We start from the raw sequence: 12,891 nt of genomic DNA, 5'->3' as shown, positions 1-12,891 counted from the left end.
CTAAGTGCCAGGCACTTTACTAAGCGCTGGGATGGATACAAGTAAATTGGGTTGGACACAATCCCTGTCCCTCGTGGGGCTCACAGTCTCAATCTCCATTTTACAGATGAGGAAACTGAGGCCCAGAGAAGTGAAGTGACTTGCCCAAGGTCACACAGCAGACAAATGGTGGAGCCGGGATTAGAACTCATGACCTTCTGACACCCAGGCCGGAGTTCTATCCGCTGCCCCATGCTGCAGTCTCACGCTGCACTTTACTAGTCTCATTTCAGTCGCAGGGTGTGGAAATTGCAGAAATGATCTCCAGGGCAACATTCTTGTGTTGACGAGGTCATCGGTGTCCCCTCCGAAATGTGACCATCACGTGACTGTGGCCTGACCCTCTGAGGAAAGGCACCCCAGTCTGGACTCCTCCCGTGGCTCAGTGGAAAAGAGCACAGACTTCGGAGTCAGAGGTCATGGGTTCAAATCCCTGCTCTGCCACTTGTCAGCTGTGTGACTTCGGGCAAGTCACTTAACTTCGCTGGGCCTCAGTTACCTCATCTGTAAAATGGGGTTGAAGACTGGGAGCCCCCCTGTGGGACAACCTGATCACCTTGTAACCTCCCCAGTGCTTAGAACAGTGCTTTGCACATAGTAAGCGCTTAATAAATGCCATCATTATTATTCTCCCCAGTGGAAAGAACTTCGAGCCTTCTAATCCTACCGGCCCCCACCTCACCCACCTCCCGGGGAATTCCTTCGTTCATCGCTTGTTGATCTCGGCCCCCAAAAACACTGCAAAAACCCTGTAGACTCTAAGCTCGTTGTGGGCAGGGAATGTATCTATTTTTTGTTCTCTTGTCCTCTCCCAGACACTTAGTACAGTGCTCTGCACAGAGTTAGTGCTCAATAAATATAATTGAATGAATGAATGAATGAATGGAAACACACTTCCCCCCTTCAAACTCCTACTGAAAGCTCACCTCCTCCAGGAAGTCTTCCCAGACTATGCCCCCCTTTTCCTCTGATTCTCCTTCCCTCCCCATCACCCCGACTCCCTCCCTCTGCTCTCCCCCCACTCCCTGCCCCACACCACTTGTGTATAGATGACCTATCTATAATTTTATTTATTTTATTATTGATGTGTACATATCTATAATTCTATTCGGTTATATTGATGCTTCTGATGCCTGTTTATTTGTTTTGATGTCTGTCTCCCTCCTTCTAGTCTGTGAGCCTATTGTTGGGCAGGGTCTGTCTCTATTTGTTGTTGAATCATACTTTCCAAGCACTTGGTACAGAGCTCTGCACATAGTAAGCGCTCAATAAATACGATTGAATGAATAAATGAATGTAAGTTTGGCACCCTGACTGTTTTTCAGTCCTATAGACTGTAAACTCAATGAGGTCATGGAATGAATCTGTTATATTGTTCTGTTGTCCTCTCCTGAGCATGTAGCACAGTGCCGTGCATGCAGTAGGCGCTCAATAAATACAATAATAATAGTGATAATGATGATGGCATTTATTAAGCACTTACTATGTGCAAAGCACTGTTCTAAGCGCTGGGGAGGTTACAAGGTGATCAGGTTGTCCCACGTGGGGCTCACAGTCTTCACCCCCATTTTACAGATGAGGTAACTGAGGCACAGAGAAGTTAAGTGACCTGCCCAAAGTCACACAGCTGACAATTGGCAGAGCCGGGATTTGAACCCATGAACTCGGACTCCAAAGCTTGTGCTCTTTCCAGTGAGCCACGCTGTTTCTCCAAATAAACTGACTGACTAGTTTGAGGGATCCTCTGGAAGCGCCCATTTGGTTTTATGATGTCTCAGGCTTGGAATTCTCTCTTCCTTCACATCTGGCAATCAGTCGGTCAATCAATGGTATTTATTGAGCATGTACTATGTGCAGAGCGCTGTATGGAGATCTTGGGAGATTACACTATAGTGGAATTAGCAGTCCCATTCGTAATAATAATGACTGTGGTATTTATTCAGTGCTTACTTTGTGCCAGGTACTGTACTAAGCGCTGAGGTGGACACAAGCAGATCAGGTTGGACGCAGTCCCTGTCCAGCACGGGGCTCCCAGAAGCTCTCCCAAACGCTTAATACAGTGCTCTGCACACAGTATGCACTGAATAAATGATTGATGAGCACTGAGATAGATTCAAATTAATCAGGTTAGACACAGTCCCCCTCCCACACAAGGCTCACAGTCTAAGTAGGAGGGAGGACAGATATTAAACATTTTACAGTTGAGGAAACAGAGGCCTAGAGACATTTAGTGACTTGCCCAAGGTCACACAGAACATGGCGGAGGAGCAGGATTAGAACCCAGGTCCCCTGGACTGCCAGGCCTGGGCTCTTAACAGCAGTGTGGCTCAGTGGAAAGAGACCGGGCTTTGGAGTCAGAGGTCATGGGTTCTAATCCCAGCTCCGCCAATTGTCAGCTGTGTGACTTTGGGCAAGTCACTTAACTTCTCTGGACCTCAGTTACCTCATCTGTAAAATGGGGATTAAGACTGTGAGCCCCCATGGGACAACCCGATCACTTTGTAACCTCCCCAGTGCTTAGAACAATGCTTTGCACAAAGTAAGCGCTTAATAAAAATGCCATCATCATTATTATTATTAATCCCCATTTGACAGATGAGGGAACTTAGGCCCAGAGAGGTGAAGTGTCTTGCTCAAGGTCACAGAGCAGACAAGTGGAGAAGACAGGATTAGAATCCATGACCTTCTGACTCAAAGGCCCGGGCTCTAGCCACTAAACCATGCAGCTGTTTAAAAAATGTTCCTGCTTCCCCTACAGCCCCCTCCTTGTTCTCCTTTCCACCCTCCTTTTGCTTTCCAACCCACCCCCATGTTCTCGCCTCCCCACCCCCTTTACTGGCCTCCTCCCGGCCCCCATATCCCTCCATGGACTCTGAAAGCCAAAAGCTTCCTAGCCCCCAAAGAGACACTAAAGGAGGTGCCCTTGGTTGCCATTTCTGCTGCTGTACCCCATAGACACCCCTGAGCAGAGACCAGCACACTGTCACCCCCCAGGACCCTGCATTGTAGAAAGGGGGATGGGACAGGAGGAGGAGGAGAAACTGCAGAAGAAAGTGGACAAAAGAGGATGAGGAGGAGGAAGAGGGGGAGGAGAAAGCAGATGAAGGAGGAAGAGGAGAACTAAGGAGAGGAAGGGGGGAGAAAGTGGAGGAAAGAGGAGGAAAGAGGAGGAGAAAGAGGATGAGAAGGGAGAGGAGGAAGAAGAAAGAGAAGGAGGAAGAGGAGGTGGAGAAAGAGGAGGGAGGAGGAGGAGCAGGAGAAAGAGGAGGAGGGAGAAGAGGAGAAGGAGAAGGATGAGAAAGAAGGAGGAGGGAGAAGAGGAGGAGGAGAAAGAGGAGGAGGAGAAAGAGGAGGAGGAAAAGCCAATCTGCACAGGCTTATTCTGGGATTTTTGTCTCTGGCCTCCTTGGGAAAACAGGGTTCAGGCAGTGGGGAAAGAGCCCAGGTTTTGGAGTCACGGCACCCGGGTTCTAATCCCGGCTCTGTCACCGGCCTGCTGTGTGTCCAGGGACACATCACTTAATCTCTTTGGGCCTCAGTTTCTTCATTCGTCAAGTGTGATTAAAATTCCTCTTCTCCCTTCCCCTTAAACTGTGACCACTGTGTAAGGCAAGAACAGTGTCTAGTTATGATCATCTATCTGCCCCAGGACAAGGGAGGCCCTTAACAAGCATGATAATTGCTATTTTTAGAGAAGCAGCATGGCTCAGTGAAAAGAGCATGGGCTTTGGAGTCAGAGGTCATGGGTTCAAATCCTAGCTCCGCTGCTTGTCAGCTGTGTGACTTTGGGCAAGTCACTTAACTTCTCTGTGCCTCAGTTACCTCATCTGTAAAATGGGGATTAAGATTGTGAGCCCCAGGTGGGACAACCTGATCACCTTGTAACCTCCCCAGCACTTAGAACAGTGCTTTGCACATAGTAAGTACTTAATAAATGCCATTATTATTTTTTTTCTTCATTATTATTATTATTGTTGTTTTTGATGTGGGACACGGACTGTGTCTGACCTGATTAACTTGTATCCACCCCAGCACTTAGAACAGAGCTTGGTACATAGTAAGCACTTAACAAGTACCATTATTATTATTATTATTCACCTTTCCTGGGATTTGCTGGGGGTATGTTCACAGTGTTTTATTTCTGAGCACAACAAAAAATGCCCACGACAAAGCTGCCCTTCCAGCTCCATATCAAATGAAAACTCCTCACCTTTGGCTTTAAAACAGCCCATCACCCTGCCCCTCCTACCTCACCTCGCTTCTCTCCTCGTATAACCCAGCCCATACAGTCCGTTCCTCTAGTGCTAATCTTCTCAGTGGGCCTCAATCTCACCTGTCTCACCACAGACCCCTAGCCCACGTCTTGCCCCTGACCTGGAATGCCCTCCCTCCTCAAATCCAACAGACGATTACTCTCTCCCTCTTCAAAGCCTTACTGAAGACATGTCTCCTCTAAGAGGCCTTCCCAGATAAAGCCCCCCCTTTCCTCTTATCCCACTCCCTCCTGAATTGCTCCTTTGGCTCTCGCCCATCTGAGCCCCACGCCACTTATGTATGTATCTCTAATTGATTTATTTGTATTGATGTCCGTCTCCCCCCTCTAGACCGTAAGCTCGCTGTGGGCAGGGAATGTGTCTGTTTATTGTTGCATCATCTTCTTCCAAGTGCTTAGTACAGTGCTCTGCACACGGTAAGCACTCAACAAATACGATCGATGGAATGAATGAACGCCACCGGGAACGCAGAGACTTGCCTTCGTCCCCATCGTCCCCAAATGGGTAGAAGAGAGCCACAGCCAGGTTGATGAAGACGGCCAGATTGAAGGAAATGCTTCCCCAGAGAGAGATGTGTCTGGAGAACCAGAATAGCGCGGGGTTACCTGCAGGGAGAGAAGAAGGATGTCTCCAATCAGATAGGACCACACGAATCCTTACTTTTCAAAAATCATACTCATCAGAGAAGCAGCATGGCCTAGTGTTAACAGCCCAGGCCTGGGATTCCAGGGAACCTGGGTTCTAATCCTGACTCCTGCACTTACCTTCTGTGTGACCTTGAGCAAGTCACTAAATGTCTCTAGGCCTCGGTTTCCTCAACTGTAAAATGGGGATTTAATATCTGCCCTCCATCCTACTTAGATCCATCCTACTTAGATTGTGAGCCTTTTGTGGGAGCGGGACTGTGTCTAACCTGATTAACTTGTATCTATCTCAGCGCTCAGACAGACAATCAATCATATTTATTCAGTGCTTACTGTGTGCAGAGCACTATATTAAGTGCTTGGGAGAGTACAACAAAACAGACACATTCCCTGCCCTAAAGGAGCTTACAATCTAGAGTAGGAAACAGATGTTACAGATAGGTACGTAAGTGCTGTGGAGATGGGAGGAGGAAATGGATAAACGGAGAAATATGTTGCCAACTTGTACTTCCCAAGAACTTAGTACAGTGCTCTGCACACAGTAAGCGCTCAATAAATACGATTGAATGAATGAATGAATGAGAAAGGCAGGGTCACCCAGAAGGGAGTGGGAGAAGAGGAAAGGAGGGCTTAGTTAGGGAAGGCCTATTAGAGGAGATGGGTCTTCTATCAGGGTTTTAAGGAGGGGAGAGCAATTGTCTGTCACATTTTATCTGGCCAGAGGCAGGATGTGGGCAAGAGGTCGGCAGAAAGATAGACAAGATCAAGGTACAGTGAGGAGGCTGCCATTAGAGGAGAGAAGTGTTCGGTCTGGGTTGTAGGAGGAGATCAGTGAGGGTGGGAGGGGGCGAGCTAACTGACAGCTTTAAAGCCAGTGGTAAGGAGTTTCTGTTTGATGTGGAGGTGGATGGGCAACCACTGGAGGTTATTGAGGAGTAGGGAAACATGGACTGAACGTTTCTGTAGAAAAATGATTCAGGCAGCAGACTGAAGTGGAGTAGGAAGAGACAGGAGGCAGGGAGATGAGCAAGAAGGCTGATACAGTAATCAAGGCGGGAGAGGAAAAATGGTTTGGATCAATGCGGTAACAATCACTCCAACGATCATTGACATTTATGTACCCAAATGCTAGGCACCGTACTAATCATTTGGGAGACTATAATTATAGTAAGTTATTTGGTTCCTGCCTTCAAGGAGTTTACAAAGGATGATACCTTCTGAAAGAAAAATTAAGTCCACCAACGAGAATGTGCAAAAACATTAGTCATTACTTGATATTTGTCTGCCTAGAAGACAGACAGATTTTTCACAGGAAGCCAACTAAAGGAATCCAGTGAATGAACGAATGAATGAAACAATTAGGAAATACAATACGACAGTCTGTATCCTGCCTTTTTCGGCACACAAAAACATGCCTAACCGGATATGAAGAAGCTTGAAAGTCATCGTATTCTCTGAAGCCAATAAGAATATTATTGGAAATAACAGTGGTTTCAGTTAAGCACTTAATATGTGCCAAGCACTGGGCTAAGCATTAGGGTAGATAAAATACAATCCCCTCAGACGCGGTCCCTTTTTCACATTGTGGGTCATAGCTAAGCCTGAGGGGAAATAGGTAGCGTCGCAATTTTTCGGAAGAGGAAAATGAGGCAAAAAGAAATCAAGAGACTCCCTCAAGGTCACGAGACAAGTAAGTGGTGAAGCTGGGATTGGAAGCCAAGTCTCCTGACTTCCAGCCTTGTGATTTTTCCAGGAGTTCACGCTGCTTGAGAACGATCCAATGAACTTAAGCACTTTGATACTAACCCCATCCCCACAGCACTTACGTAAATATGCTTATAACCCTACTATCAATCAATCAATCAATCAATCGTATTTATTGAGCGCTTACTATGTGCAGAGCACTGTACTAAGCGCTTGGGAAGTACAAATTGGCATCACATAGAGACAGTCCCTACCCAACAGTGGGCTCACAGTCTAAAAGGGGGAGACAGAGAACAGAACCAAACATACCAACAAAATAAAATAAGTAGGATAGAAATGTACAAGTAAAATAAATAAATAAATAGATAAATAGAGTAATAAATATGTACAACCATATATACATATATACAGGTGCTGTGGGGAAGGGAAGGAGGTAAGACGGGAGGATGGAGAGGGGGACGAGGGGGAGAGGAAAGAAGGGGCTCAGTCTGGGAAGGCCTCCTGGAGGAGGTGAGCTCTCAGCAGGGCCTTGAAGGGAGGAAGAGAGCTAGCTTGGCGGATGGGCAGAGGGAGGGCATTCCAGGCCCGGGGGATGACGTGGGCCGGGGGTCGATGGCGGGACAGGCGAGAGCGAGGTACAGTGAGGAGATTAGTGGTGGAGGAGCGGAGGGTGCGGGCTGGGCAGTAGAAGGAGAGAAGGGAGGTGAGGTAGGAGGGGGCGAGGTGATGGACAGCCTTGAAGCCCAGGGTGAGGAGTTTCTGCTTGATGCGCAGATTGATCGGTAGCCATTGGAGGTTTTTGAGGAGGGGAGTAATATGTCCAGAGCGTTTCTGGACAAAGATAATCCGGGCAGCAGCATGAAGTATGGATTGAAGTGGAGAGAGACACGAGGATGGGAGATCAGAGAGAAGGCTAGTGCAGTAGTCCAGACGGGATAGGATGAGAGCTTGAATTAGCAGGGTAGCGGTTTGGATGGAGAGGAAAGGGCGGATCTTGGCAATGTTGCGGAGCTGAGACCGGCAGGTTTTGGTGACGGCTTGGATGTGAGGGGTGAATGAGAGAGCGGAGTCGAGGATGACACCAAGGTTGCGGGCTTGTGAGACGGGAAGGATGGTAGTGCCGTCAACAGAGATGGGAAAGTCAGGGAGAGGACAAGGTTTGGGAGGGAAGACAAGGAGCTCAGTCTTCGACATGTTGAGCTTTAGGTGGCGGGCAGACATCCAGATGGAGATGTCCTTAATACGTAAGATACAAAAGCTTACTAGTCTCGCAAATTTTGTTTTTTGTTGATTTATAGAACCTAAGCAAATAAGACTTAAGAAAGGTTGATTTAAGAGCAATACGGGATTGAATGTCTAAGAACAAGGGACTCATAAGATCTCTGTTTGTTTCTTGTTCAAGGATGTGTTTGTTTCTTGAGAAGCAGCGTGGCTCAGTGGAAAGAGCATGGGCTTTGGAGTCAAGAGGTTGTGGGTTCAAATCCTGGCTCTGCCACTTGTCAGCTGTGTGACTTTGGGCAAGCCACTTAACTTCCCTGTGCCTCGGTTACCTCATCTGCAAAATAGGAACTAAGATTGTGAACCTCACGTGGGACAACCTGATAACCTTGTATCCCCCCCAGTGCTCAGAACAGTGTTTGGCACATAGTAAGTGCTTAACAAATACCATCAATATTATTATTAGTAATAATAGTAATATTATTACTATTAATAGCACATAGTAAGCGCTCAATAAATACGATTGATGATGATGATTATTATAGAGCACTGGCCTGGGAGTCAGAAGGTCCTGGGTTCTAATCCCAGCTCTGCCTCTTGTCCGCTGTGTGGCCTTAGGCAAGTCACTTAACTTCCCTATGCCTTGGTTACCTCATCTGTAAAATGGGGATTAAAACTGTGAGCCCCTTCTATTTATTCTATTTATTTTATTTTGTTAGTATGTTTGGTTTTGTCTCCCCCTTTTAGACTGTGAGCCCACTGTTGGGTAGGAACCGTCTCTATATGTTGCCAATTTGTACTTCCCAAGCACTTAGTACAGTGCTCTGCACACAGTAAGCGCTCAATAAATACGATTGATGATGATGATGATGACAGGGACTGGGTCCAACTCCATTATGCTATATCTACTCCAGCATTTAGAACAGCGCTTGGCATATAGAAAGCGCTTAACAAATCCCATTATAATTGTTATTATTATTGTTGATACTGTGTAGGACAGAGACTGTGCCCAACCTGATTACTTGGTGGCTACCGCAGAGCTTGATACAGTGCTTGGCACACAGTTAGCACTTGATAAGTACCATAATTGATTAATCAACAAGAAGCCCAAATCTTCCACTCCCTTATACAGAATTCAGCAACTGGTGTCGAGATCCCAGGAGAATAGTTGGAATCTACTTACTCCGAATCTTCTTCTGCCACTTCATTTCACTGTAAAGGTCCTCGGTTTGTTGGAAAAAGTGGTTCACTTTACTCCCTTGTTCATCTCTGTCGGTGGTGTTGAACACTCGACTTTTGGATTCTCGCGTCAGGTATTCGCATATGTTCGGCACAGGGAAAACGATCTGTTCCATGGTCCGATCGTGCCGAACAATCTGAAACCAAAGATCACCATCATCACCGGCCTGGCTCCGTTTGTCTTCTTGGGATTTGGTTTGTGCTTTTATTGGTTTATTCATTTTCATTCTCTACACTCGTTGTGAGAAGGGAATGTGCCTACCAACTCTGTTAAATTGTACTCATCCAAGTGCTTAGTTCACACAGTAAGCACTCAATAAATACCAGTGATTGATTGATTTTGCTTAGCACTTACTTTGTTCCAGGCAATGTACTAAGTGCTGCGGTAGATACAATATCATCATATTAATAATAATAATAATAATGATGGCATTTATTTAGTGCTTACTATGTGCAAAGCACCGTTCTAAGCGCTGGGGAGGTTACAAAGTGATCAGGTTGTCCCATGGGGGGCTCACAGTCTTAATCCCCATTTTACAGATGAGGTACCTGAGGCCCAGAGAAGTTAAGTGACTTGCCCAAAGTCACACTGCTTACAACTGGTGGAGCTGGGATTTGAACCCATGACCTCTGACTCCAAAGCCAGTGCTCTTTCCACCGAGCCACGCTGCTTCTTCTGTTCTGTTAATTGTTGTATTGTACTCTCCCAAGCTCTTAGTACAATGGTTTGCACACAATAAGTGTTTAAGAAATATGATGGAATGAATGAATGATTGACGCAATACCGATCCCACACAGGGAACACAGATTTAATCCCCATTTTACAGATGATGGAACAGAGAAGTGAAGGTCTGAAGGCCCAAGGTCACAGAAAAGACGAGTGGCAGGGCCAGGATTAGAATCCAGGTTTCCTGACTCCCGGGAAATGGATGCTCTATTTGCAGGCCAAAGAATCCAGTGATATCAATCAATTCGTTGGTGGTATTTATTAATTAATGAGAAGTAAAGCAACTTGCCCAAGGTCACACAGCAGACATGTGGTAGACCTGGAACTCGAATCCAGGTCCTCCTGGGTCCCAGGCCCGGGCTCTATCCGCTAGGCCATGAGACACATCAGAAGTGATGAAGCATTTTAAACACAACACAACTGTGTTGTGTTAGAGAAGCAGCGTGGCTCAGTGGAAAGAGCACGGGCTTTGGAGTCAGAGGCCATGAGTTCAAACCCCGGCTCTGCCAATTGTCAGCTGTGTGACTTTGGGCAAGTCACTTAACTTCTCTGTGCCTCAGTTACCTCATCTGTAAAATGGGGATTAAGACTGTGAGCCCCCCAAGGGACAACCTGATCACCTTTTAACCTTCCCAGCGCTTAGAACAGTGCTTTGCACATAGTAAGCGCTTAACAAATGCCATCATTATTATCATTATTATTATTAACACAAATAAATTGTGTATGCTCCCAGCAATCAATCAATCGTATTTATTGAGCGCTTACTATGTGCAGAGCACTGTACTAAGCGCTTGGGAAGTACAAATTGGCAACACATAGAGACAGTCCCTACCCAACAGTGGGCTCACAGTCTAAAAGGGGGAGACAGAGAACAGAACCAAACATACCAACAAAATAAAATAAATACGATAGAAATGTACAAGTAAAATAAATAAATAAATAAATAGAGTAATAAATATGTACAACCATATATACATATATACAGGTGCTGTGGGGAAGGGAGGGAGGTAAGATGGGGGGATGGAGAGGGGGACGAGGGGGAGAGGAAGGAAGGGGCTCAGTCTGGGAAGGCCTCCTGGAGGAGGTGAGCTCTCAGCAGGGCCTTGAAGGGAGGAAGAGAGCTAGCTTGGCAGAGGGGCAGAGGGAGGGCATTCCAGGCCCGGGGGATGACGTGGGCTGGGGGTCGACGGCGGGACAGGCGAGAACGAGGTACAGTGAGGAGATTAGTGGTGGAGGAGCGGAGGGTGCGGGCTGGGCTGGAGAAGGAGAGAAGGGAGGTGAGGTAGGAGGGGGCGAGGTGATGGACAGCCTTGAAGCCGAGGGTGAGGAGTTTCTGCCTGATGCATAGGTTGACTGGTAGCCACTGGAGATTTTTGAGGAGGGGAGTAATATGCCCAGAGCGTTTCTGGACAAAGATAATCTGGGCAGCAGCATGAAGTATGGATTGAAGTATGGATTGAAGTGGAGAGAGACACGAGGATGGGAGATCAGAGAGAAGGCTGGTGCAGTAGTCCAGACGGGATAGGATGAGAGCTTGAATGAGCAGGGTAGCAGTTTGGATGGAGAGGAAAGGGCGGATCTTGGCAATGTTGCGGAGCTGAGACCGGCAGGTTTTGGTGACGGCTTGGATGTGAGGGGTGAATGAGAGAGCGGAGTCGAGGATGACTCCAAGGTTGCGGGCTTGTGAGACGGGAAGGATGGTAGTGCCGTCAACAGAGATGGGAAAGTCAGGGAGAGGGCAAGGTTTGGGAGGGAAGACAAGGAGCTCAGTCTTCGACATGTTGAGCTTTAGGTGGCGGGCGGACATCCAGATGGAGATGTCCTGAAGGCAGGAGGAGATGCGAGCCTGGAGGGAGGGGGAGACAGCAGGGGCAGAGATGTAGATCTGGGTGTCATCAGCGTAGAGATGATAGTTGAAGCCGTGGGAGCGAATGAGGTCACCAAGGGAGTGAGTGTAGATTGAGAACAGAAGGGGACCAAGCACTGAACCTTGGGGAACCCCCACAGTAAGAGGATGGGAGGGGGAGGAGGAGCCTGCAAAAGAGACTGAGAAAGAACGACCGGAGAGATAAGAGGAGAACCAGGAGAGGACGGAGTCTGTGAAGCCAAGGTCAGATAGCGTGTTGAGGAGAAGGGGGTGGTCCACAGTGTCAAAGGCAGCTGAGAGGTCGAGGAGGATTAGGACAGAATATGAGCCGTTGGATTTGGCAAGCAGGAGGTCATTGGTGACCTTTGAGAGGGCAGTTTCCATGGAATGAAGGGGACGGAAGCCAGACTGGAGGGGGTCGAGGAGAGAGTTGTTGTTGAGGAATTCTAGGCAGCGTGTGTAGACAACTCGTTCAAGGAGTTTGGAAAGGAATGGTAGGAGGGATATGGGATGATAACTAGAAGGTGAGGTGGGGTCAAGAGAGGGTTTTTTTAGGATGGGAGAGACATGGGCATGTTTGAAGGCAGAGGGGAAGGAACCAGTGGAGAGTGAGAGGTTGAAGATGGAAGTTAAGGAGGGGAGAAGGGACGGAGTGAGGGATTTCATAAGATGAGAGGGAATGGGGTCAGAAGCACAGGTGGCCGGAGTAGCACTTGAGAGGAGGGAGGAGAGTTCCTCTGAGGATACCGCTGGGAAGGATGGGAGAGTAGCAGAGAGTGTTGAGAGCCGGGGGGATGGAGAAAGGGGGGAGGAGACTTTGGGGAGGTCGGACCTGATTAATTTTGTTAATGAAGTAGGAGGCCAGATCGTTGGGGGTGAGGGAAGGAGGAGGGGGAGGAACCGGGGGCCTGAGAAGGGAGTTGAATGTACGGAAGAGCTGGCGGGGGTGATGGGCATGGGTGTCAATAAGGGAGGAGAAATAGTTTTGTCTGGCAGAAGAGAGGGCTGAGTTAAGGCAGGAAAGGATAAACTTGAAGTGAACGAGGTTGGCATGGTGTTTAGACTTTCGCCAGCAGCGTTCGGCAGCTCGAGCATAAGAGCGAAGGAGGCAGACAGTGGCAGTGATCCAGGGCTGTGGGTTAGTGGTGCGAGAGCGGCGAAGGGAAAGGGGAGCGAGTG

General features: G+C 47.8%; 1 protein-coding gene across 2 annotated transcripts in view; it reads right to left on the bottom strand.

The window, feature by feature from the left end:
* ITPR2 (inositol 1,4,5-trisphosphate receptor type 2) overlaps positions 1 to 12,891 on the bottom strand; it is a 616,651-nt gene that overhangs the window by 104,360 nt on the left and 499,400 nt on the right. For both annotated transcript variants that reach the window (XM_038760705.1, XM_038760713.1), the window contains 2 exons: positions 9,063 to 9,255; positions 4,793 to 4,918 (listed from right to left, as the gene is read on the bottom strand). In XM_038760705.1, coding sequence (XP_038616633.1) covers positions 4,793 to 4,918; positions 9,063 to 9,255 — 319 coding nt within the window. The remainder of the gene's footprint in view (positions 1 to 4,792; positions 4,919 to 9,062; positions 9,256 to 12,891) is intronic.

The sequence above is a fragment of the Tachyglossus aculeatus genome, chromosome 2 (genome assembly GCF_015852505.1).
Source record: "Tachyglossus aculeatus isolate mTacAcu1 chromosome 2, mTacAcu1.pri, whole genome shotgun sequence".
NCBI classification, from domain to species: domain Eukaryota; kingdom Metazoa; phylum Chordata; class Mammalia; order Monotremata; family Tachyglossidae; genus Tachyglossus; species Tachyglossus aculeatus.
This window is presented reverse-complemented; position numbering and strand designations above follow the sequence as displayed.